This window comes from Symphalangus syndactylus, chromosome 5 (genome assembly GCF_028878055.3).
Source record: "Symphalangus syndactylus isolate Jambi chromosome 5, NHGRI_mSymSyn1-v2.1_pri, whole genome shotgun sequence".
NCBI lineage: Eukaryota > Metazoa > Chordata > Mammalia > Primates > Hylobatidae > Symphalangus > Symphalangus syndactylus.
This window is the reverse complement of record NC_072427.2, coordinates 36,516,927-36,542,407: the sequence shown is the minus strand read 5'-3', so window position 1 is coordinate 36,542,407 and position 25,481 is coordinate 36,516,927. Positions and strand designations below refer to the sequence as shown.

Below are 25,481 nucleotides of genomic sequence, written 5' to 3'. Positions count from 1 at the left end.
GGGAAAAGCTAGAAAGGACTGTTAGTGTTAATATAGAGTTAGGGAGTGAGAGTAGAAAAGGAGATTGTAGTTGGGGCATATGGCAGAGACTCCAGGTTTTTAGAGGTGGTACACTTCTGAGGGATAGGGTTTGGGCTGTCAACTGTAATGGAAAAGAGATAAAGATTTACTGGAGTTGGGACATTGGGACCCTGTGACTACAGCGTATGAGAATGATTGTTGTTCTCATGGATACCAAAATAAACCAGGGACTGGCATGTAGGAGGAATATTTCAAGGCAATAGGGAGGAACTAGGAAAATGTTGCTAGCCTCTCCCTCTGTTTACCATACTTGTAGAATGTCAGCCTTTAGAAAACAAGTAGCTTTTTTTTTCACTGAAAGGCTATAGGGCTGCAGCAGGAGATAAATGGTTAGGTTGCAAGGCTGTGTGCCATGGATGTAGGGTGAAGCCTATGGACCCTTCCTGGTATAGTATTTCTGAAGGTATAACACAGAGAGGATTACAGTGGAAACCAATTGCATTGAAATGTGTTTTAAAAATATTCTTAAGTTTGTCATACAGTAATTATGTGCTTCTTTATTAATACCTTAAAGACACAGCAGCAGGTCTGATTAAATAAATGCAGTGTAATGATGAACATGAATATCTTGATGAGCAACAAACTGTAACATGCTATAAAAATATCTGTGATTTGTATTGATACCAATTACAGGTACTACTAATGCTGTGGTTTTTGGCCTGCATTCATAATTGAAGGAACTAGTGATTTCCAGTTAGTTTGGTAAAAAATAAATTATGTAATTTATTTTCCATCTAAGTATGCAGACACCCCATAATGTTCCCCCGGACAATACAGACCTCAGGTTAAGAACCCCTCACCACTAGGGAAAGCTATCAATGGATTATTTTGTTAGAGATTTGAAGATGCAGGGACATCTGTTAATAACATGAGTTCCTGAGAGCACAGTGGAAGAAGAAAGAACATTAGGAGTTTGGGTCAAGGAACATAAATCATGAATCATGGAATATTACAGAGGTACAGATGAGTTCTGTATTTTTGGAGGTGTATCCAAGATCCTCTGTATCCTTGGGAGTCCAAGGGTGAAAGCATAATCGAGTTAGCTGACCTCAATCAAGGTTCCAAAATGAACTCATTCTTATGGGGTCTAATCAGATGAGAGGTGCATTCTTGAAAGCTTGATTAGACTGTTAGGCTTGCCTTGGCTCAGAAATCCAAATAAGAGTGGTCAGAGGTAACAAGTATGTCACCTAAGAAATCCTTGCTGAGATGTAGAGGGGACAGAGTTAGCTGATTCCAAAGACACTTGACTGTCAGAAACAACAGGAGAGCCCCTCTAGATGCAGCAAGAGCTTCAGACTCTTGCATGCTTCTTATGAGAATCTAATGCCTGATTATCTGAGCTGGAATGATTTCATCCCAAACCACACCCCCCAAGCCTCAACTCATCTGTGTAAAAATTGTCTTCCATGGAACTGGTCCCTGATGCCAGAAAGTTTGGGGATCTGCTGCCTTAGAGAATATATTTTATTTATTTTTATTTTATTTTATTATTTTTATTTTTTAGCCACATAAAAGGCAGCACACTTATTTGGAAAACAATAATTTCCAAATCATCTGAACTCAGAATCGATGGGTCAGGGTAGATACCCTAAGTAAACAGGTGAAATCTTCATTAATTGTTCACTTATTAAGTAAAAATTTAAATTAATTGATTATGTACAGCAGTGTTTTTCCACATTTCCCTGATAAGAATCATTTGGAGTGCTCTGTAAACACAGCTTCACTGGAGATTAATCCTATCAAATTGATTTAGTGGCGCTGGGATGGGCAACAGTAGTTTGGAAATTTTTATTTTTACAAATGCTTCCTGATGATGACCAAGTCCAAGGAAATTTAGGAAACATGGATCTGGAACATAACTTTCAGTTTTCCCTGCAGTTTTTAAGTCTTGAACGACTGATCATCCTAGAGATAACTCACTGAAAAGTCTTCTCCAATCCAGTTTTACGAAAGAAAACTCTTTAGAACATTTAGTTTGATAAAATGTTTCCGAAGCATCAGAAGTACTCTACTTTGGCTTTTTAAATTTCTGGCCCATCCGTTCTAGTTCACGTTTTCTTGAAGAATCCATCTTCTCTGAGTTGAGCCATAGCAATCTAATCATTTTTTTAAATAATTGGTTTCTTATTAAAGGATTGTGACATTTAATAGCCGTTGTTTGCCTTTGTCTTCCTCCCTTCTCCCTGAAACTTGTTAAGAAATGACTCAATATTCTGGCCTTTCCACCTTCAATCTGGTACTGACCACACCATGTATGCCAGCCTGGATCTCATCGTTTTCTTTAACTGGTCCAACTGCCTTTGGTGTCCTGGTCAAGATAATATCTCCTTCTTCCAAGGTCATGATCTTAGAAACATAGTTGATGATATAGGGGATGGAAAAAATCATGGAGGATGTCTCACCCTCCTGTCTTGAGTTCGCCGTTGACCTTGAGCCAGAGCCTCAGATTGGGAGGATCAGGGATCTTCTCCTTGGGCACAAACGCACTGACTGGGCAGGAGGCCGTAAGGCTCTTGGCCAGAGTCCAAGGCAGCCCCCTCTTCTTGTCCTGCACGTCCCTGGCAGTCATGTCCAGGCACAGGGCATAGCTGCTCACGTAGTCCATAGCTGCACGGCCATGCTTGCCCATCACCACGCCCAGCTCCAGCTCGTGGTGCAGGTTGCAGCTGTACGCAGGCATGAGGATGGGCGAGCCCTCAGGTGTGTAGGCCGTGGACAGCTTCAGGAACAGCACGGACTCGCTCAGCACCGCGTTGGCATCTCCCTGGTGTGGTCCCATAGTTCCTCCCCACACAGACGATATTCTTCCCCCACCCCTAGAAGCGGGACAGTGGCCTGGGGGTCGCCATGATTCCTGCCAATTTCCTAGAGAATATATTTTGATATGAGGATATTAAACATCCCTATCTAAGATATTCTTTCAGAGAATTTAGGATTTGGAAGAAACCTTATAGTTATTAACTGTAATGTTGCATTTTGTGGAAAATCCTGTTGATAGAATCCCTGAAGGATGGCTGTTTAACCTTCCCAGAAATACTGCTATTGAAAGAGAGCCTGGACCATGCATAGACAGCTCTTTATATTGAGCTGCAAAAATTTGTTATTTATAATTTCTATCTATTAGTTGTTTGAAGTTGAGATTTTATAGGCAAACAGAACACACTTTAGCTACTATACTGTTGTTCTGAAATAGCATCTATGTATATTTTTCTGTCAGGTAATATTAATCAGTCACTAATGACGCTAAGAACGTGTATGGATGTCCTAAGAGAGAACCAAATGTATGGAACTAACAAGGTAGGCAGCAGCCTTCTCTAACCTTTTGAATAGTTTCATTTGTGTGCATTTTTTTTGCTCTGATCTTTTGAATAGTTTCATTTGTGTGCATTTTTTTTTGCTCTGATCTTTTGTATAGTTTCATTTGTGTGCATTTTTTTTTTGCTCTGATCTTTTGTATAGTTTCATTTGTGTACATTTTTTGCATAACACATTTGGATATGAATGTCTTTGTAGATGGTTCCATATCGAGATTCAAAGTTAACCCATCTGTTCAAGAACTACTTTGATGGGGAAGGAAAAGTGCGGATGATCGTGTGTGTGAACCCCAAGGCTGAAGATTATGAAGAAAACTTGGTAATTTTAATGTATTTGTCGTATAAAGTCTTGAGTTTTTGTCGGGAAAACAGTTATTTGGATGAGCAGAATGACATTTTGAATATTTTATAAATGGATAGAGAACCATTGATTGTAGAAGTAAACTAGGCTTGGTGTGGTGGCTCATGCTGATAATCCCAACGCATTGGGAGGCTGAGGTGGGACGATCAATTGGGCCCACCTGGGACGTTGAAGCTGCAGTGAGTCGTGTTCATGCCACTGCACTCCTGCCTGGTGACAGTGAGACTGTGTCTCAAATAAATAAAAATAAGCAATCTTTGCTTCATTTAGTAATTTCTGGGGCTTGGATATCCTTATTTTTTTTTTAAACTCAATTTGTTTTGTGTTTTAGCAAGTCATGAGATTTGCAGAAGTGACTCAAGAAGTTGAAGTAGCAAGACCTGTAGACAAGGCAATATGTGGTTTAACGCCTGGGAGGCGATACAGAAACCAGCCTCGAGGTCCAGTTGGAAATGGTATGATTTGGTGTTGTATCATTTGTCCACTCATTGGTCTATCTCTTTCTCTCTTTTTTTAAAAAAATTATTTCATATAAGAGAAATGTTTACATACCTTCAGAAGAACCAAGCACATAATAATTTGAACAAAATTTAAATGAGCTTATTTTGCATACTATGATTCTTAGGCAAATAAACTTATGTCAGCTCAAGAAATTGCAATGGTTAGTTGCACTGGGGCTGTATTCAGTGTTAAACTTGTTTAAATAAGCTCTTTCTCTCCTATGTAACTTTTTGTAATTTTCTATAATTCAATACAGAACCATTGGTTACTGACGTGGTTTTGCAGAGTTTTCCACCTTTGCCATCATGCGAAATTTTGGATATCAACGATGAGCAGACACTTCCAAGGCTGATTGAAGCCTTAGAGAAACGACATCACCTACGACAAATGATGATTGATGAGTTTAACAAACAATGTAAGGGCAAAACTATTTGCAATAATTTTATTTAGTTATTATTATTATTTTTTTGAGACACAGTTTCACTCTGTCCCCCAGGCTGGAGTGCAGTGGCACAATCTCGGTTCACTGCAACCGCTGCCTCCTGGGTTCAAGCGATTCTCCTGCCTCAGTCTCCCGAGTAGCTGGGACTACAGGCGCATGCCACCATGCCTGGCTAATTTTTGTACTGTTAGTAGAGACGGGGTTTCGCCTTGCTGGCCAGGCTGGTCTCAATCTCCTGACCTCAAGTGATCTGCCTGCCTCGGTCTCCCAAAGTGCTGGGATTACAGACGTGAGCCACCACTCCCAGCCAATTTGCAATAATTGTAACTTCTGAAATTGAAAGTATTTTCAATGAATCTGAGTTATATGGTAGATTGCATCTTTAAGGAAGTTAAAGAAAATTGTGTCTTTATAACTTAGAAGCACTCAAGGCATTGTTTGATTAGTATGACAAGGGATTTTTCCACAGCTCTTTTTTGTATTCTAAGGAAGTCAAAAAGAAAAAAGTGAGCGTGTGTTCTTTCTTTTGTTTTTTACAAACAGTGATGGAGACACAAATATTTTTTAGTTTCCCCTGTCTACATAGTGGGGATTGTAATTGTTTCTACCTCCGGATACGTTGTGAAGATAAATGAGATAAAGTATGAAAATCCTGTAGAACAGTAAACTCTGGTACATAGTGAATGTATCTCAGTGAATGAATGTATCTACTTTTTTTTTTTTTTTGAGACTGAGTCTTGCTCTGTTGCCCAGGTTGGAGTGCAGTGGTGCAATCTTGGCTCACTGCAACCTCCTCCTCCCAGGTTCAAGTGATTTTCCTGCCTCAGCCTCCTGAGTAGCTGGGATTATAGGTGCACACCACCATGCCCGGCTAATTTTTGTATTTTTAGTAGAGACGGGCTTTCACCATGTTGGTCAGGCTGGTCTCAAACTCCTGACATCGTGATCCATCCACCTTGGCCTCCCAAAGTGCTGGGATTACAGACATGAGCCACCATGCCTGGCTCTACTATTTTTATTATCATTATTCATTTGAATCTTTACCAAAAAGTTGTGAGAGAAAGTGGTATTTAAATTTCCATACTGAAATGAAATTTGTTCAGAAACATTAATTTGCCTAAGTCATAACTAGTAAGTCATGTACCACGGATTTCAGCTCAGGTTTAATCCCAAATGTAGTGTTGTTTCTGTTTTTGCATTTGTTGCTGTGAAGCAAAGTACCTGTAAGGATTGGGAAGAGAATGCTGTAGTGCACAATGAAAGACTTGAGTATTTTTTCAGCATTTAACAGAAAGCTTCTGTGAATATCTTGTCAATTTGAGAATGAAGCTCTTGATTCCCCTCTAAACTTGTTTTCTCATTATAGACTGATTCTCACAGAGATGTGCTGAATAACTACATTTTATCTAGTGTCTGCTAGCAGAAGTTGATATCATTGTTTTAGAACTGGTGTAAAACTTGACCTGTGTGTTTTTGTTTCAGCTAATGCTTTTAAAGCTTTGTTACAAGAATTTGACAATGCTGTTTTAAGTAAAGAAAACCACATGCAAGGGAAACTAAATGAAAAGGAAAAGATGATCTCAGGACAGAAATTGGAAATAGAACGACTGGAAAAGAAAAACAAAACTTTGGAATATAAGGTTTGTTTTGACATTATTATGATAGATGTATGTGCTGGTGTTTTAGCACTGGTCTCTGAGGGAGATATTGTGCTCCAACGGCCTGTAAATGCTGCTTATTAAGAGTTCTCGGTTGAGTGTGGTGGCTCATGCCGGTAATCCCAGCACTTTGGGAGGCTGAGGTGGCCAGATCATCTGAGGTCAGGAGTTCAAGAACGAGCCTGGCCAATATGGCAAAAGCCTGTCTTTATTAAAAAAGTACAAAAATGGCTGGGCGCGGTGGCTCACACTTGTAATCCCAGCACTTTGGGAGGCCAAGGCGGGTGGATCGCAAGGTCAGAGATCGAGACCACGGTGAAACCCCGTCTCTACTAAAAATACAAAAAAAAAAAATTAGCCGGGTGTGGTGGCAGGCGCCTGTAGTCCCAGCTACTCGGAGAGGCTGAGGCAGGAGAATGGTGTGAACCCGGGAGGCGGAGCTTGCAGTGAGCCGAGATCGCGCCACTGCACTCCAGCCTGGGCGACACAGCGAGACTCCGTCTCAAAAAAAAAAAAAAAAGTACAAAAATTAGCTGGGCGTGGTGGCGAGTGCCTGTGATCCCAGCTACTCAGGAGGTTGAGGCAGGAGAATCACTTGAACCCAGGAGGTGGAGGTTGCAGTGAGCTGAGATTGAGCCACTGCACTTCAGCCTGGGCAACAAGAGCGAGACTCTGTCTCAAAAAAAAAAAAAAAAAAAAAAAGAGTTCTCAGGCTGAGTGTGGGGGCTTATGCCTGTAGTCTCAGCACATTGGGAGGCCAAGGCAGGGAGATCACTTGAGCCCAGGAGTTCCAGACCAGACTGGGCAACGTGGCAAAACCCCATATCTACAAAAAAATTAGCCAGGCATGGTGGTGCACGCCTGTAGTCCCAGCTACTCGGAAGGCTGAGATGGGAGAATAGCTTGAGCCTGGGAGGTTGAGGCTGCAGAGAGCTGGGATTGCACGATTGCGCTCCAGCCTAGGTGACAGAGCGAGAGCCTGTCTCAAAAAAAAAAAAAAAAAAGTTCTCAATTGCTTATTTACTAATCCTCATCCCATGCTAAGGAGGAACTGTGAGTGAAATGAAGAATCATATGTTCTTTAATTTTATGAGAGTTTTAACAGTTGAAAAGGATGTTCTCTGACCCAAACAAGGGAGCTTTCTAGAGCTTAGCTTTGGTTGTAGCTTGCTTTTCGATTTATTAGAAATACTTCCTTAGTATGCTTTTTTTTTTAATGAGATAAATGATTAAATGAAATGGTATAAAAGTGCCAGCATCGGACCTTGGACATAACAGATACTCAGTAAAGCTTAATTGGATCTGTATTTGGTTTACAAATCAGATTGTAAAAGTATAAACTCAGGATTAATCTCTGACAATGGGGTAGAAGGAAATACCGTTTTGTTGGGAAGCATTGCAGCACTGTGTCATGTATGTTTGTTCTTTCATTTACAGAGGGTCATTTAGAGGTTTGGTGGGGGTACACATTCATAAGACAAGTTAGTCTCAACCAATATAGTTTTTTTAAATTCTGAAAATAACCTAAAAACAAATTTTAGCCCTTAATTTTAGGAGAAAGTAACTTTCACATGAAGTTAGTTATAAATGTCTTTGGGTGAGGAGTTTGTTTAACATGTTTTCATTTCTGAGAATGGGGGTGGGAATTCAGATGAAATGTTAGAGAAAAAAGTGCTTTCTCCATGATTTTTCTTTCCACAAATATGCTTGCATAAGCAAATTAAGGAAGACTATTTTATAGCGACATGAAATGTTTATATACCAAATATCGAACATAGTGGTCTACCTTCCTAGATTGAGATTTTAGAGAAAACAACTACTATCTATGAGGAAGATAAACGCAATTTGCAACAGGAACTTGAAACTCAGAACCAGAAACTTCAGCGACAGTTTTCTGACAAACGCAGATTAGAAGCCAGGTTGCAAGGCATGGTGACAGAAACGACAATGAAGTGGGAGAAAGAATGTGTGAGTATCATTTGTGTGGCGCTTGTCTCAGAGTTGGATGATTTATTTTACATTGTAGTTAGGTTCAGTATTTTGAATTACTCTATTTGTGGTAGGGTTTTGGTGGTGGTTGTTAACTCTCAGGAAGAATTGGAGAACTGTCATTTTTAGGAAATAAAGTGATTGGGTGATCTAGTGTACTTGTTTGCTGTGATTGAATAATAATATACGTTGCCATTGATAATCTGTAGGAGCGTAGAGTGGCAGCCAAACAGCTGGAGATGCAGAATAAACTCTGGGTTAAAGATGAAAAGCTGAAACAACTGAAGGCTATCGTTACCGAACCTAAAACTGAGAAGCCAGAGAGACCCTCTCGGGAGCGAGATCGAGAAAAAGTTACTCAAAGATCTGTTTCTCCACCACCTGTGCCTGTAAGTTATTTGTAATTATGTAGTAACTTTGTACTAGAGAAATTTTGTTCAGATTAGATGACTATTTCTATGAGAATTTTTACATTTTATAATTACATTTCTGAAATTTCTCTTTAAAAATATTTTAAAATTTAGAATAAACACGAATTTAGCACAAAAAAAAGAACAAATAATTATTTGTAATGTTAAGTCTTCATGTGCTAACATAGAAAAGTAATGAATTATTTCTCAGTTTTTCAGTCTTGCTCATTAATTTTTCTCCAATTTTTCTAGCTTTCTAGTAACTATATTGCTCAGATTTCCAACGGCCAGCAGCTCATGAGCCAGCCACAGCTACATAGGCGCTCTAACTCTTGCAGCAGCATTTCTGTAGCTTCCTGTATTTCGGAATGGGAGCAGAAAATGCCTACGTACAACACACCTCTCAAAGTCACATCTATTGCAAGGCGTAGGCAGCAGGAGCCAGGACAAAGCAAAACTTGTCTCGTGTCAGACAGAAGGCGAGGGATGTACTGGACTGAAGGCAGGGAGGTGGTTCCTACATTCAGAAATGAGATAGAAATAGAAGAGGATCATTGCTGCAGGGTTAGTGCCAGTATTATTTTAACGCATTGTAGCAGTAGATTTTATCTTCTTTGTTTTTCGTAACTTGTGTCTGAAAGTTCATTGGAAAAATGGCTGGGCTATAGTATAAAGAAGGTCTAATTTCTCAGTTAATTTGAAAGATTGACTCACTGAAATTGAGGCCTGGCTCTTCATCTGAAAAAGCCTAAACACATCTGGCAGCAGAAGTGTGTTCAGTCAACACAGGTCAGTTTGGTGCATCCCAGAGTAGTCTGAGCTTTTCAGCTGCATACGCTAGTAAGCTTTGCACAAAATTGGTTAATGTGTTTTAAAGCATACTTTCCATATTTTTCTTTTGGTTCCCCTTCCCCAAATTAGGTTTTTTGTACCTCCTTTCATGCCCTAGTTTTAAAAATTGTTTTCCCACGTTTTTATTTTGAAAAATTTCAGACCCAAAGCAAAGCAGAATGAATAGTATGGTAATGTCTTTCCCTCCTTGCCTAAGTTTACCAATTGTTACTTGATATAGATATGTAAACCTTTTTCCCCTAAGCCTTGTGAAAGGAAATCACAGACTTAGAGACAATCTCTAAGAATAAGGACATTGTACTACCTAGCCACAATCTTTATCACATCCAAGAAAACCAACATTAATTAAATAATTATCCTCTATTGGGACATTATGCAGTTGTCCCAAAATTGGCTTTTCTTTTCTTTTTTTTTTTTTTTAAAGACAGTCTCACTCTGTCACCCAGGATGGAGTACAGTGGCATGATTATGGCCCACTGCAGCCTCAGTCTTCCTGAGCTGAAGTGATCCTCTCACCTCAGCCTCCCGAGTAGCTGAGACTACGGGCAGGCCACCACACTAATTTTTTATTTTCAGTAGAGACAAGGTCTCACCATGTTGCCCAGGCTGGTGTTAAACTCTTGAACTCCAGCAATCCTCCTGCCTTGGCCTCCAAAGGTGCTGAGATTACAGGCAAGCCATTGCACCCAGCCAGCTTTTTTTTCAATCCTCCATGATACTGTGAAAGTGTATGCATTGCATATCATGATTATGTCTTTCATCTCTTAATATAAAATAGTCTCACCCTGTCCCCCTACTTTTTTTATTTTTATGACATTGACTATTTTCTTTGAAGAGTCTAGACTAGTTATTTTAAAACTACTGATTTCCATGCCCAATAAATTGCTTTTAATCTTGAGGCATTTATCTCAATTTACATTTGCCTCATTCAAGAGTATTTAAATAAATTCACTTTCATATTTTTCTTCTTAAAGATTAAGGTAAAGTTTCTTTTGAATCTGAATAAATGGACCAAGTTAATGTTTGTGAATTTTATATTTAGTAAAATCTTAACAAAGCTCTTTTAGAATTTTTCTTCTAAATCTTACAGTAAACATTTACTTCAGATTTTCTTATATAAGTCAGGGTATAGATGAATGTTCATTTATGTGGCCTGAATTCCTGATTATTAAGGGATGGTGATGAATCCCAAGTTACTTACCAGGGAAACAGATGATTCTGAAGTCTTTTAAGTTCTTTACTTTGCAGATTTTTCCTTAAACATTTTTAGACAGCAAATTAGGTAAATGGTCATTCTGATCAACTCTAGTCAGTCATTTTATGAAAGTTTATAGGCTGAAAACTATTCAAGGCTTGCTTATGCCTTGCAAACAGTAATAAGATATCTAATTTGGCTATGAGATATTTAAGGGAATTTACTAGAAATTCTTACGTGAAATCAAAATCTCTTTAGAAGTGCAGCAGAAAAGTTACTGTAAGGTTAGTATCTGTGCGTCTAAGTTTGTTGGTCAAAAATTATGTTAGGTGGACTGAATTCATACTTCAGTGAGGAAAAAAAATTAAATATTTGTTTCATAAATGCTAGTAGATTGTATGGATTATCATCTTTCTGAAGCTTGTTTCATCATATGCTTTTTGTTAAATGTTTGAAGAAAACCTTCATTTTTGCTAAATGGTAGATGATAAGGACCAGACTTTCTTTTGTGTTCAACATTAAATAAATCATTGTAGGAATAGAAAGTTCCTGTTTGTCTTGAGGCTCAGCATCTTTAGTGGCAAACTGTATTGCCCATGTCTTAGAGCTGTCACTAGTGCTGCATTTGTTTCTTGTAACTATATAGCGAAAATGATTCTCAGATGTGCATTTTGAAATTGAGGTCTTCATATTTGACTAGCTTTGACGGATTTGGCCTGTGATAGACTTTTTCAATTTGCTTTCAGTTTCGTTTTTTGGGTTTTTTTCTTTTCTTTTTTTTTTGAGATGAGGTCTTGATCTGTTGCCCAGGCTGGAGTGCAGTGGCGTCATCTAGGCTTATTGCAGCCTTGACCTTCCAGGCTCAAGCGATCGTTCTACCTCAGCCTCCTGAGTAGCTGGGACCACAGGCATGTGCTATCACACCTGGCTAATTTTTAAATTTTTTGTAGAGATGGGGTCTTCTTACATTGCCTAAGCTGGTCTCGGGTGATCCTTCTCCCACCTCAGCCTCACAAATCTTGGAATTACAGGTGTGAGCCACTGCACCCAGCCCTGCTTTCAGTTTTACAAACAGGAGATGTTCATAAAATTCCAAAGATAATTCATTTCTTCAAACTATAGCTATGGCAGATATGTGAAATATTATTTTCTTAGGCTGAATGTGCTTAATTTAGCATTCCCAGATTTACATGACATTTTACTGGAAGCAACTTGTTTGTTTTTGAGGCAGGGTCTCATTCTGTTGCCCAGGCTGGAGTGCAGTGGTGCGATCTTGGCTCACTGCAATTTCCACCTCCTGGGCTCAAGCGATCCTCCCACCTCAGCCTCCTGAGTAGCTGGGACTACAGGCACGTGTCACCAAGCCCAGCTTTTATATATATCTATATTTTTTTTTTTTTTGTAGAGTCTGGGTTTCACCATGTTGCCTAGGCTGGACTTGAACTTCTGAGTTCAAGTGATTCCTCCCACCTCGGCCTTCCAAAGTGCTGAGATTACAGGCATGTGCCACCATGCCTGGCCTAGCAACTGGTTTTTTATTGTATGATAGTGACTCATTTGATACTGTATTATTTATTCGTTTCTTGGAACCTGTATGAAATGTTTGGGGGAAAAGTTAGTTGGTGTATTGTAGCCATTATTGTATTTGAACTTTTCAAGAAGTTCTATTATGAGATTTTAAAATCTTAACTGAAAGCACTCAGAAGTATTTCACATTTCTTTAATCATTTTATTCATATGGTTCTTATTATACCTATGTTCTTTGGATTGTTTTCTGTTTTGTTTAGAAGTCTAGAAAATGTATAGGGCTTTCATTGATCTTACTGAAGATTTTAACAGAGTTGTGGACATAATAGATTACCTCTCAATAGCAGGGATAAATACTGCTTTTTGATCAAGAATATGAAATGAGTTGTTTGTCCTGAACCACCCCCAAGCAGGAAAGACTTGCAGCATTACCAGAATTTTTTCTTTTATCCTTCGTTGAAAGGGAAACTCCCAGATAGAATGTGTAACATACAAGTTGATGTTAAAGATGTTTGTTGGTTTTGTGTTTAAATGCAAAGATCATGTTTAAAGTACTTGAATAAAATATTTAGCTTTGGAAAGGTTTGCTATGATACTGTCATCAACTAATGTAGCCAAACCTGCTGCCCTTCTAATAATGCCCTTAAATTAATTCTGAGTTATGCTTGTTTCTCAGTTACTCTTTCAACCTGATCAGAACGCACCACCAATTCGTCTCCGACACAGACGATCACGCTCTGCAGGAGACAGATGGGTAGATCATAAGCCTGCCTCTAACATGCAAACTGAAACAGTCATGCAGCCACATGTCCCTCATGCCATCACAGTATCTGTTGCAAATGAAAAGGCACTAGCTAAGTGTGAGAAGTACATGCTGACCCACCAGGAACTAGCCTCCGATGGGGAGATTGAAACTAAACTAATTAAGGTAAAAAACTAATTTTCACGGGAGAAAAAAATATATTAAAAAATTCAACAAAAGTCCATTTGTCCTGCTACTCCTTTGGTGACACACAGGTAGTGTCAACTGGAACATCAATGGGTATTTGATATAACCTTTTTGTTAGCAGAAAATTAGTCACTGCTTAGGTTTTAAGTCTGCCAGACTGGGACTAAGTATGCTTTAAATAGGTGTAGATTCTTCGGTTTCTTAGAATTCTAGATCCATGATGTACTTTAATTTTTTAATGACTGTATATTTAGTTTTAACCACTACTTAAAGTAAATCTAAGCAAAGAACTCCTATTGCTCTCTGTCAGTTCAAGATAAAAAAAACCAAAACAAAACAAAACTTGTGTTAAAATTTGACCCACCAAAATTACTCAGTATTGAGCTACCTAAAGCCGTTTTCCAGAAAGAGACTTGCCTGCCTGTAGAAGAATTCCCCTTTGATCATAGAGTCAGTGAATAATCAGGAAAGTAAAAGATGAGACCAAAAAAAAAAAAAAGCTTTTTATTTCAAGTTCAACTTAAGAGTTTTTGTTCTTGTTATAATTAGCTACAAATAAAACTATACTGTCATTTGAATATGGACAACAGGGGGCACTCAGAGAAGAAAGTACCATGCCTTAGAGCATGTAGAAACTTCCAGCAAGTTTCTTGATCCTTAGTGCAGTTTAGTTTTTAAATTACATATAGAGCAAAAGGAATATTTTTTTCTGCAATTATTTATGTTACTGATTACATTGTATTGGACTTCTTTTGTTTGTGAGAGATATGTACTCAAATTTCTAAATTATTTGGATAGTACATACTCAGCAAGTACCAAGTACCATCTGATTTTGTGGATGGGAATTTCTATAAAATAGAATCATGAGAACAATTTGAAATATATATGTGTGTTTTTCATTTGGGTGTATCAGTGTGTAACAGTGACCTTTTCTTTTGGCTTTAGGGTGATATTTATAAAACAAGGGGTGGTGGACAATCTGTTCAGTTTACTGATATTGAGACTTTAAAGCAAGAATCACCAAATGGGTAAGTAACCATCAAAAATCTCTGTTTAAAAGTTGGTCATTTTCTTAGCTGTTCATTTTGGAGGAACAGAATAGCCTGCGAAATGTATCATTAATTCTCCAAAGGGATGTAGATGGTATTCCCCTACTTCTAATATTTTTCCTCTTCTTAGATGGAAAAATAATTGTTGCATCATGTTTCCCCTTTTTCAGTAGTCGAAAACGAAGATCTTCCACAGTAGCACCTGCCCAACCAGATGGTGCAGAGTCTGAATGGACCGATGTAGAAACAAGGGTAGGGGAAAAATTAAGTATTTGTCTGCCTACTAAAATTAGGTTTGTCATGTTTTAAACCCCACAGCTCTAGATTTTTATGCTCTTTGAAAATGCTGAGGTATAATCTCACATTGCCAGTGTACCATGTAGGCCTATTCCTAGAATAACAAGAATCCACTTCATCAGGAACCCCCTTGCAAGTGTTATTCCTGAGGAGAAGCTCTTGGAAAGAACATGGGAAGGTAGGGGTCAGGAGGCTAAGCTATGGCCTTAGCCACCAACTCTCTTCACAGACTTATCTAAAATGAGATAAGTTACCTAGATGACCTAAAGATTTTTCTGGCTCAACATTTGTGGCCTGTGCCAGAAATAAATTACGAGTGACTGGTGTTTTAACATAAGAGTCTTTGCTGAACTAGAAAGCAATATTGCATTTCACCTAGGTGTAGAGCCTGCTAAATAACTGTGTTTTATAGACTATTGAGAGGAGCTGATCTTTTTCCTCTTGTCATTTTCCTCTCAGTGTTCCGTGGCTGTGGAGATGAGAGCAGGATCCCAGCTGGGACCTGGATATCAGCATCACGCACAACCCAAGTGAGTACTGACTGTAATTGGGGTCTTGCTGTGTGCTTTTTTCCTCCTCTGGTCTTTACGTTATCACTCCTTCTACCAGCCATCCACTTGTTCTTCAGAACAAATATATGGTTTTGGTTTTCCCCTTGGACTATCTGGGCCTCCACGGGCAGACTGCAGTAGGCGGCTGGAATGCTGAGAGCCTCAGAAGGCTAGATAAGAGCAATAAGAGCTGCAAGGCAGGCGGTGGTGGAAGATTGGTGGCTCTTGTTCATATTCTGCCAACACTCATAAAGCTTTCTGAGGGTGAACTGAGAGTACCTCTAAGGAGGGAAGGCTAAAAGCTTAAGTTGGGGACTAGACAGCTTTGTGTAAATCATTGTTTCCTGACTTGCTTCTTGGTCTTGGTGTAGCAATAGGTGTTCACTAAAATAAATAACACTGAATGGAAGAATTTACAGTAGGGAAGGAATCATACCTTTTCTTCTTCTGTTAAACTTATACTCAGGAATCTGACCCAGTCTTTTTCCATATTTTAATAAAATCCCTTCTTTACAAATACATACATATATATGTATGTATATAAAATGTTATATACGTATATATATGTACATATATATGTATGTACATATATACATACGTATATATATGTATGTACATATATACATACGTATATATATGTATATAACATTTTAAACATTTATGTACCTTAGTGAGCAATTTAGAAAATTGTTGCAGCAGGATAAAGATGGGAAATCTTCTTTTCTAAATTTAATACTAAGATAAGCATATTTTATAAAAGTTGTTTGCTTTCTCAGAGGGACTTGAATTTTCTCATAAAACAGCAGTTCTCAAAGGCCTCCTAAAGATTGATTTGCTATGAATGTGTTACTAATTGCAAAATTCAGTAAGTGCTGGTTGTTATGTTTTAGGCGCAAAAAGCCATGAACTGACAGTCCCAGTAGTGAAAGAACATTTTCATTTGTGTGGATGATTTCTCAAAAGCCATGCCAGAAGCAGTCTTCCAGGTCATCTTGTAGAACTCCAGCTTTGTTGAAAATCACGGACCTCAGCTACATCATACACTGACCCAGAGCAAAGCTTTCCCTATGGTTCCAAAGACAACTAGTATTCAACAAACCTTGTATAGTATATGTTTTGCCATATTTAATATTAATAGCAGAGGAAGACTCCTTTTTTCATTGCTGTATGAATTTTTTATAATGCTTTTTAAAAATATATTTCATGTATACTTATAAACTAATTCACACAAGTGTTTGTCTTAGATGATTAAGGAAGAATATATCTAGATCATGCCTGATTTTTTATTGTGACTTTTCCAGCCCTGGTCTGAATTTCTTAAGGTTTTATAAACAAATGCTGCTATTTATTAGCTGCAAGAATGCACTTTAGAACTATTTGACAATTTAAACTTTCAAAATAAAGATGTAAATGACTGGCCAATAGTAACCATTTTAGGAAGGTGTTTTGAATTCTGTATGTATATATTCACTTTCAGACATTTAGATATGCCAAAAGAATTAAAATCAAAAGCACTAAGAAATACATAGTTGTGTGATGGCCGTTCATTCAACATGTCCTCCCAGCACCTGGCACAGTGCCCTGCATTTACCTAGCACTCATTTTTTGAGGGATGAATTAAAAGAAAGCTCGAAAAAATACAAGATAATAAGATGTTAAACGGACAATGCCTTTTTTTGTGTGACAGCCATAATTATCTACATATTAAGTATGACTTCTAGACATTTAAACAAAAAACGTAGTTGGGGACAACATAAATTAGAAAAAATACTGTCGAAACCATGGTGAAATATCCCATTGCATGGGTGAACACACATTTTACTTGGATTTAATTTGGATTTCTTTTGAGGCTGAGCTTTTTTTTTTTTTTTTTTTTTTTGAGATGGAGTTTCGCTCTTGTTGCCCAGGCTGGAGTGCAATGGCGCGATTTTGGCTCACTGCAAACTCCATCTCCTGGGTTCAGGCGATTCTTCTGCCTTACCCTCTCCAGTAGCTGGGATTACAGGCATATGCCACCAGGCCCAGCTAATTTCGTATTTTTAGTAGAGACGGGGTTTCTCCATGTTGGTCAGGCTGGTCTTGAACTCCCAACCTCAGGTGATCCGCCCTCCTCGGCTTCCCAAAGTGCTGGGATTACAGGCGTGAGCCACCGCACCTGGCCTGTATGTGTGTTTTTAGAATGCTTCAGAACACCAAAGGTTAAATTGCTATTGCAGTAGATACAGAATTTATTTCTTGATTTTCTTCTTATTTTTAGGTTTTTTTTTAGAAACAGGGTCTTGCTCTGTTGCCCAGGCTGAAATGCAGTGGTGCAATCATGGCTCACTATAACCTCAGACTCCTGGACTCAAGTGATCCTCCTGCCTCAGCCTCCCAAGAAGCTGGGACTACAGGTGCTCACCACCATGCCCGGCTAATTAAATTTTTTTTTATTTTTGTAGAGAATAAAAATTTTTTTTTTTATTTTTGCTATGTTCCCTAGGCTGGCTTCTTTCTTTCTGTTTTGAGATGGGGTCTCATTCTGTCACCCAAAATGGAGTGCAGTGACATGATCACAGCTCACTGTAGTCTCAACCTCCCAGGCTCAAGCAATCCTCTTACCTCAGTCTCTTGAGTAGCTACAACTACAGGCAAATGCCAGCACACCTGGCTAATTTTTTTATTTTTTGCAGAGATGGGGCCTTGCTCTGTGGCCTTATTTGGTCTCAAACTCCTGGCCTCAGCAGTCCTCCTGACTTGGCCTCCCAAAGTGCTAGAATTACAGGCATAAGCCACTGCACCCAGCCTGCTTTTTAAATTATTATTTAAAATAATAGAGACAGCCCGGGCATGGTGGCTCACAACTGTAATCCCAGTACTTTGAGAGGCTGAAACAGGATGGCTTGAGGTCAGGAGTTCGAGACCAGCCTGAGCAACATGGTGAAATCCCATCCCTACAAAAAGTTTAAAACTTAGCCAGGTGTGGTGGCATGCACCTGTAGTCCCACTTACTAGGGAGGCTGAGGTGGGAGGACTGCCTGAGCCTGGGAGGCAGAGGTTGCAGTGAGTTGTGATGGCACCACTGTGCTCCAGCCTGGGCAACGGAGTGAGACCCTATCTCAAAAAAAAAAAAAATTAATAGAGACTGGGTCTCACTATGTTGCCCCAGGCTGGTCTTGAACTCCTGGGCTCAAGGGATCCTCCCGCCTTGGCCTCCCAAAAGTGCTTGGATTACAGGTATGAGCCACCATGACCTGCCCCAGCCCACTTAAAAAAAAAAAATTAGCCGGGTGCAGTGGTTCACCCCTGTAATCCCAGCACTTTGGGAGGCCAAGGTGGGCGAATCACCTGAGGTTAGGAGTTCGAGACCAGCCTGGCCAACATGATGAAACCCCGTTTCTACTAAAAATACAAAAAATTAGCCGGGCATTGTGGCACATGACTATAATCCCAGCTACTCTGGAGGCTGTGGCAGGACAATTGCTTGAACCTGGGGGGCGGAGGTTGCAGTGAGCCGAGATCGTGCCATTGCACTCCAGCCTGGGGAACAAGAGTGAAACTCCGTCTCAGAAAAAAAAAAATTTTTTTTAATGGCTTATTGCATAGTATTTTCAAAATATTAATAGGAAATTTTTACTGTGATAGGAGAATATGGGGCAGTGGAATTTGTCTGAAGTAACTTGAATCCACTAAGTCCTTCATCAACAAAAAAGGAAATGCATGAGTATTGGTGTTTTGCTCAACTACTTCTCTTGAATAGCTGTGGTTAGTGCTTACTGTTTGATACCCTGTAAAGGTATTATCTGTAATGTATACGTGGAGAAAACGATTATTTCCTCAATGACCACAAAGTGCCACCTGTCAACCAGATCAGTTTTGTTTGTTTTTTCTGAGACGGAGTTTTGCTCTTGTTGCCCAAGCTGGAGTGCAGTGGCACAATCTCAGCTCAGTGCAACCCCCGCCTCCCGGGTTCAAGCGATTCTCCTGCTTCAGCCTCCCTAGTAGCTGGGATTACAGGTGCTCACCATCACGCCCAGCTAATTTTTTTGTATTTTTAGTAGTGACGAGGTTTCGCTATGTTGGCCAGGCTGGTCTCGAACTCCTGACCTCAGGCAATCCACCCGCCTCAGCCTCCCAAAGTGTTGGGATTGCAGGCGTGAGCCACCGCACCCGGCAGATTAGTTTTTTATGTACACTGCTGGACAAACAGTATTTTGGACTGACTCATCGTAGCTTTGGAAATATTTGGATTTTTTAATAGCTTTAACCTTTCTTGACCAAAATTCCACTATAATGGCTGCTTAGATTTGGATGAAAACTCAACAGCTTTATTTTTTAAAAGTTTGATAGCTTTATAAAAGCTTTTTTTAAAAATTCGGAATATGAAAATATTTATGTTTGTAGTTAAGATTGACCCAAGTGGGACTCTAGATTGGTGGATTCCAACAGAAATATTTCTTCAGAGATGATTATTAAATAATGGGATGGACTAAATAAGGTTCCCCCCGCAAAAAAAAAAAAAAAGAAATATATATATATATATGAATTAACTTTCCGGTAAACGAAGCGAATTCCACGAGGAATGTAAAGATGACCATTTTTGAAGGTAGGAATTTAAATTGGGTTTAGATAGTACATAACGGGTTATAGACAATTTACCCATAATCCCCCCTTCCCCCAAGCACTAGGCAGTGAAGTTAGGCTTCTGGATTCCAACACCACGCTCCACCGCGCGGAACTATGCAATCTTGGGTTAGTTACCAGGTCTAAGTTAGGCTTCTGGATTCCAACTCCACGCTCCACCGCCCGGAACTATGCAATCTTGGGTTAGCTACCGGGTCTAAGGCTTCTAGATTCCAAATCCACGGTCCACTGCGCGGTAACTACACAATCTTGGGCTAGTTACCAACTCTAAGACTTAATTTTGCCATATGCAAGATGGAGATAACATCCAACTCCTGCTGTGTGAGGATTACCGTGAATCCTTGTAGAATGTGGCTCAGTGCCGGGGACATAGTCAGCGCTCTACGGCTTCTGCTATCATAACGCTGTTAGTTTCTCTCTTCCTCCTACATCTATCTCACCCAAGGTCCTGCGCTAAGCAGGGGCCTCCAAGGTGGGACGCAGCCCTTACTCTAAGGGCCAGCGCCCGCTGGGAAGGCCGCGACCTAACCAGGAGATTACGAATAATGTCATCAGGGCCACAGCGGAGCTCCTGCCAAGTCAAGCAACTCATGGAACCAGCGGGGGCGAAGTCCGAATACCTAGGCAACCCTATCCTAAAAGTGTTTTTAACGTTCTCAGATCCTATAATATACCAAAATAAAGTGGGACCGTATTCGCAGGCGCCGAGAAACCTTCTCAACCGGAAGAACGAATCAGGCGCAACGCGCAGGCGCCTTCAGTCGGTCCTGGGTCCGCCTCTTCCGCCCGGTGCGGGCGCCGATTGGTCCGCGTGGACACATAAGAGGCTGCGCATACGCGCGAGAACCCTTTTCCTCAGCTGCCGCCAAGGTGCTCGGTCCTTCCGAGGAAGCTAAGGCCGCGTTGGGGTGAGGCCCTCACTTCATCCGGCGACTAGCACCGCGTCCGGCAGCGCCAGCCCTACACTCGCCCGCGCCATGGCGTCCGTCTCCGAGCTCGCCTGCATCTACTCGGCCCTCATTCTGCACGACGATGAGGTGACAGTCACGGTGAGTGCGGGCGCGGGCCGGCGGCCGGGCCGCCTGTGGGCGGTGACTCTCGGCTCTCCATGCGGTTCCCGGCTCCAGGCCGTTCGACTGAGCACTTCCGGCCGGGGCCAGGCGGCGAACACAGGTGGCATGGGGCGGGCGCTCCTCGGGGCTGGGGCCTCTCTCGCCGAGCAGGACCTGGGCCCCCAGGACCACGTGCAGGCCCAGCGGGCATGGGGTGCGCTTGAGGGCTGGGCGCTCCGGCTCCAAGAGCCTTCGTGTAGAAAAGCTTTTCCGCAGCGCTTGGGCACCCTGACCCACGCCTCGTCTCTCAGGGACACTTACTCGGACCTATTTCGGTGTAATTGCTTTGAATTCGCCCGGTCGTGGAGGAAAACGCCCGAGCTCGGCTCCACCTCCCAGGTCTTGTAACTTAAAAATAGCCGCGTGACTCAGGCAAGTCCCAGCCCGTGGAACAGCAGTGATGGGCTCGCCTCATTGCAGGGCGCCTGGCACACATCTCTTTTGCTTGTGATAGACTATTTGAGCTGGTTAAACATGTTCTGTACATTTACTGAGTGACTTGCCTTTAACTTGCAGCATTTTGGAGATAATTACATACGCTACATTTTGATGGATTGACGTTTTTGTTTGTTGTAGGAGGATAAGATCAATGCCCTCATTAAAGCAGCCGGTGTAAATGTCGAACCTTTTTGGCCTGGCTTGTTTGCAAAGGTAAGGTGATGGTGGCAAAGTGATGTGTTCAGGCCTGCTGATTTACGAGGGCAGGTGTACATGCTAAAGTACCTCCAGCGGTGCCATAACGCCCCACAGGCCACTGGATCTCCTACGTGTTTTTCATTGCATGTATATCTCTAGGAGCTAATAAGATTTCAGCTTGTCAAGTCTTATGTTTCCTTATCAGATTCTGGTTTCCCTTTTGCTCTGAAACCATGGATTAAAAAAAATGTGAATCAGGTCATTTATTCCCAAAAAGGGTCACTCGGGAGATAGGTACTACCCATGTTAAGTTGCAAGCAAATTCTTTTTCTTTTTTTTTTTTTTTTGAGACAGTCACCCAGGCTGTCAGCCAGGCTGGAGTGCAGTGGCGCGATCTCAGCTCACTGCAAGCTCCGCCTTCCAGGTTCACGCCATTATCCTGCCTCAGCCTCCCGAGTAGCTGGGACTACAGGCGCGCGCCACCATACCTGTCTAATTTTTACGTGTGTTTTTAGTAGAGACGGGGTTTCACCATGTTAGCCAGGATGGTCTCGATCTCCTGACCTCGTGATCCGTCCGCCTCTGCCTCCCAAAGTGCTGGAATTACAGGCGTGAACCACTGCGCCCGGCCCGCAAGCAAATGAAGTAAATTCTTGCATTAAACCTATGGTTCGATGGACATTTGGGTTTAGCAGACTTCATTGCCACAGTAGGTACTGTGTGTTGGGATATAAAAGACTAATAATGAAGAGGTTCCTGGTCATGGAGCTTGCACTGGCTGTTTTCCATTGTTATAGGTTACTTAATCTCTGGCAAGTGAAGCTAATAGCATCTAACTCCAGGGTTGTGTCCTCTGAAGAGTTTTGAAAGATTGAAAACATCGTACCTATGTCATTAACAAGCCCCTTTTGAAGTCCTACATTTGTTTAGTAGACTGAAAATTTGAATTCAGTTAAGAGGAGACATGGAACTGTGGAAAGAATATTCATTTGAGTGTTTCAGGAAGTTTGGATTTTTTTTTTTTTTTTAACCAATCAGCTACCTCAGGAGGTTCTTAACATATAGGAATGTAATTGTCAGATTCAAAGCTGAACAGTAGTGTGTTGCTCTGTAACCTAAGTCTTGGCTGTTAGCAAAGAAAAGCCAGTGTCTGGGGTATTGGTTCCAGGACCTTCCACTAATAACAAAATCCCAGGATGTTCCATCTCTTATATAAACATATTTGCATATAACCTATGCACATCCTCCTGTATACTTTAGAAGTCTACATGTTTGGTACACATGCTTATTTTTCCACTGTTGAATCCATGGATGTGGAACCCACTGTATATAGTGTTAGGGGTTGATCACTGTAACCTGGAATGGGGGATACTTTTCGTTTTTGGCTGCGTGAGTGCTTAACAAAGAACTGGGCGTTTACCTATGCATGCATATGTATTGCAGGCCCTGGCCAACATCAACATTGGGAGCCTCATCTGCAATGTAGGGGCCGGTGGACCTGCTCCAGCAGCTGGTGCTGCACCAGCAGGAGGTCCTGCCCCCTCCACTGCTGCTGCTCCAGGTAGGAAACATGGTGTTTTTAGTATTGGGAGGAGTGTAGAGATTTAAAAAAAAAAAAAAATAGTATTATAGGCAAAATTGCCGTTAATTTTCCACAAGGAGATGAAGTATGGAAATCCTAACACCTGATTGACTTTTTTTTTCTAGCTGAGGAGAAGAAAGTGGAAGCAAAGAAAGAAGAATCCGAGGAGTCTGATGATGACATGGGCTTTGGTCTTTTTGACTAAACCTCTTTTATAACGTGTTCAATAAAAAGCTGAACTTTACTGCTGTTGGTCTTGTCCATAGTTTGGGAATGTGCTCTGCAAAAATGGTCTGTTTTGTAATGTTGGCTTTCAGCCTATTCTGCCATGACACAGGCTGGATTTTTGCTGCCACCATTGCCAGATGTGAGATTTAGACAATCCTGATGCTAACAAGAAGGCATCTCGTCATACAGTGTTGAAAACTGCACTGGGGAGGCAGGAGGAAGGATCAGAGCAGATGCTTTGTCCAGGTTACCTGTGTAAACTTGATGATTATAAGGTGTGTCCCCTACACTGGGGGTGGAGGGTAATACAGACCAGCTGTAGAAAGCCACCTGGGTATTTACCCTATACAACCCTGCCTAAGAACGAACTTTGACCTATGCTGAATGTTGACTGCTACATCCCAAGGTTGTAAAGAAAGAAGACTTAGCTGTGTAATGTCTCACCAAATGTTTGGGAGTTTTATGGTTAACATTGAAGGAGTGCAGAAAGTTTACTTAATAGTTTATTAAGGTCCCCAGTTAGACAAAGTGGAAAAAAAATTCAAACCTGTGTTCCAAAAACTAAGAGCTTTTTTTTTTGCCAATTAATAAACATGAATGGAAATTTCAACTTTTCAGGCTTGGATTTATATAATAAACCCATGAGTATTGTGTGTTCAGAGCAGCTAATGACATGCCAGGCACATGAATGAGTCTTATCCTTACCTCCATTAGCATTTAAAAGATGAAGACATTCAGTGATGAAAAGCATGACTTCTAGTTGCAACTCCTCATTTCAATGTGAAAAAGATCATTTGTGTAAGTTACTACAACTACTTGGGGAAAATGGCAGTTCTACTTTGAGGCATTACTCGAGAAACTACATGTGGACATGAGGATACATGCCTGGGAATGTTCAAAACAACACTGAGCTTTTCATAAGCTCAAAAAAGACTTTAAATATATGCATCTGATAAGAGTAATAAGTACCAAAGACGGGATAGTGAACAATTTAGGACCTTGAGCAAGGTAGAGTTGACAATGGGTAGGAGTATGTAGGTGTCAGTGTTAGAGTTTTAAGTTTTTTGAGAGCAGTTCTTTTGCTGTTGCTCAGGCTGGAGTGCAGTGGTGTGGTCATGGCTTACTGCAGCTTCAAACTCCCAGGCTCAAATAGATCATCCCACCTCAGCCACCCTCAAGTAGCTGGGACTACAGGCATGCCACCATGCCTGGCCAATTTTTTATAGAAAAACCTCAATCTCCTGATCTGCACACCTTGACCTCCCAAAGTGCTGGGATTGCAAGTATGAGCCACCATGCCTGGCTAGTTTTGCGTTTTTAATACATGGCTTGAGCATCCCTTACCCAAAATCCAAAACAAACATGACACTCAAAAGAAATGCTCATTGGAACGTTTTGGATTTTCAGGTAAGGAATGCCCAACCTGTATATTAAAACCATAGGCCAGGCATGGTGGTTCATGCCTGTGATTCCTGCACTTTGGGAGGCTGAGGCAGGAGGATCACTTAAACCCATCCCTGCCTCTACAATAAATTTTTTTTTAAATTAGTGCAGTGTGGTGGCATGCACCTGTGGCTTCAGTGAGCCGTGTTTGTACCATTACACTCAAGAATGGGTGACAGAGTGGGACCCCGTCTAAAATTATCTAAGATCATAAAGTATACATAAAGACCTTAAGTATATACAAACACTACAAAGTCTGAAAAAAATTAGAAATCTGAAACACAAATAGTCCCAAGCATTTCGGATAAGGGATGCTCAGCCTGTACTAAAGGGCAGTTGTGAACTAGTGAGGATGGTGTCACAAGACAAAGATAAGTGATAGCCTATATCCACATGTTAAGTGCCTGCTTTTCCTTCACCCATTAGCAGCTAACATTAGCTAGGACTGCTCATCTGTGTGGCATGCCATTCTTCACAACAGTCCCATGACAGTATGACCCCATGTTGGGGATGGGGAAGTGGAAGCTGTCAGGTTACAAACTAGTAAGTGGATGGGTGAACCAGATTAAAACACACTTTGTCCCTGTTCTCTTAACAGCATGGTCCATGCTTCTGGTCCTTTCTCTCACCTGCATCAGCTTCCTCATTTGTAATGACCTTAGGGTTCTGGAGAGGTAA

General features: G+C 40.9%; 2 protein-coding genes and 1 pseudogene across 6 annotated transcripts in view; 2 read left to right on the top strand and 1 right to left on the bottom strand.

Moving 5' to 3' along the window:
- KIF23 (kinesin family member 23) overlaps window positions 1–16,703 on the top strand; it is a 34,595-nt gene extending 17,892 nt beyond the window's left edge. For 2 of the 4 annotated variants that reach the window (XM_055277967.2, XM_055277966.2), the window contains 13 exons: window positions 3,302–3,381; window positions 3,598–3,717; window positions 4,091–4,214; window positions 4,517–4,675; window positions 6,185–6,342; window positions 8,155–8,328; window positions 8,559–8,738; window positions 9,012–9,323; window positions 13,010–13,261; window positions 14,228–14,310; window positions 14,502–14,583; window positions 15,088–15,158; window positions 16,070–16,703. In XM_055277967.2, coding sequence (XP_055133942.1) covers window positions 3,302–3,381; window positions 3,598–3,717; window positions 4,091–4,214; window positions 4,517–4,675; window positions 6,185–6,342; window positions 8,155–8,328; window positions 8,559–8,738; window positions 9,012–9,323; window positions 13,010–13,261; window positions 14,228–14,310; window positions 14,502–14,583; window positions 15,088–15,158; window positions 16,070–16,085 — 1,811 coding nt within the window. In that variant the 3' untranslated portion in view covers window positions 16,086–16,703. The remainder of the gene's footprint in view (window positions 1–3,301; window positions 3,382–3,597; window positions 3,718–4,090; window positions 4,215–4,516; window positions 4,676–6,184; window positions 6,343–8,154; window positions 8,329–8,558; window positions 8,739–9,011; window positions 9,324–13,009; window positions 13,262–14,227; window positions 14,311–14,501; window positions 14,584–15,087; window positions 15,159–16,069) is intronic. The other 2 variants (XM_055277969.2, XM_055277968.2) reach the window with 1 other exon arrangement.
- Window positions 2,263–2,933, bottom strand: LOC129482328 (acylpyruvase FAHD1, mitochondrial-like; annotated as a pseudogene).
- Window positions 16,704–18,752: 2,049 nt separating the features above from the next.
- On the top strand, window positions 18,753–23,970 carry RPLP1 (ribosomal protein lateral stalk subunit P1). Of its 2 annotated transcripts, XM_055277964.2 has the most exons (4): window positions 18,753–20,851; window positions 21,491–21,565; window positions 22,994–23,111; window positions 23,258–23,970. In XM_055277964.2, exons 1-4 carry the CDS (start codon window positions 20,780–20,782, stop codon window positions 23,335–23,337), a joined length of 345 nt encoding a protein of 114 aa, XP_055133939.1. In that variant the 5' UTR covers window positions 18,753–20,779; the 3' UTR covers window positions 23,338–23,970. The 2 variants fall into 2 exon arrangements, with proteins under 2 accessions (XP_055133939.1, XP_055133940.1); XM_055277965.2 differs by lacking the exon at window positions 21,491–21,565 and having other exon boundaries at window positions 20,639–20,851.
- The last annotated feature ends 1,511 nt before the right edge of the window (window positions 23,971–25,481 follow it).

Coding starts and splice junctions, on each gene's coding strand:
- RPLP1 (XM_055277964.2), top strand. CDS start 20,780: ATGGCGTCCGTCTCCGAGCTCGCCTGCATCTACTCGGCCCTCATTCTG. Junction 21,566..22,993: donor GGCCTGGCTTGTTTGCAAAG/GTAAGGTGATGG, acceptor TATGTATTGCAG/GCCCTGGCCAACATCAACAT. Junction 23,112..23,257: donor CTCCACTGCTGCTGCTCCAG/GTAGGAAACATG, acceptor TTTTTTTTCTAG/CTGAGGAGAAGAAAGTGGAA.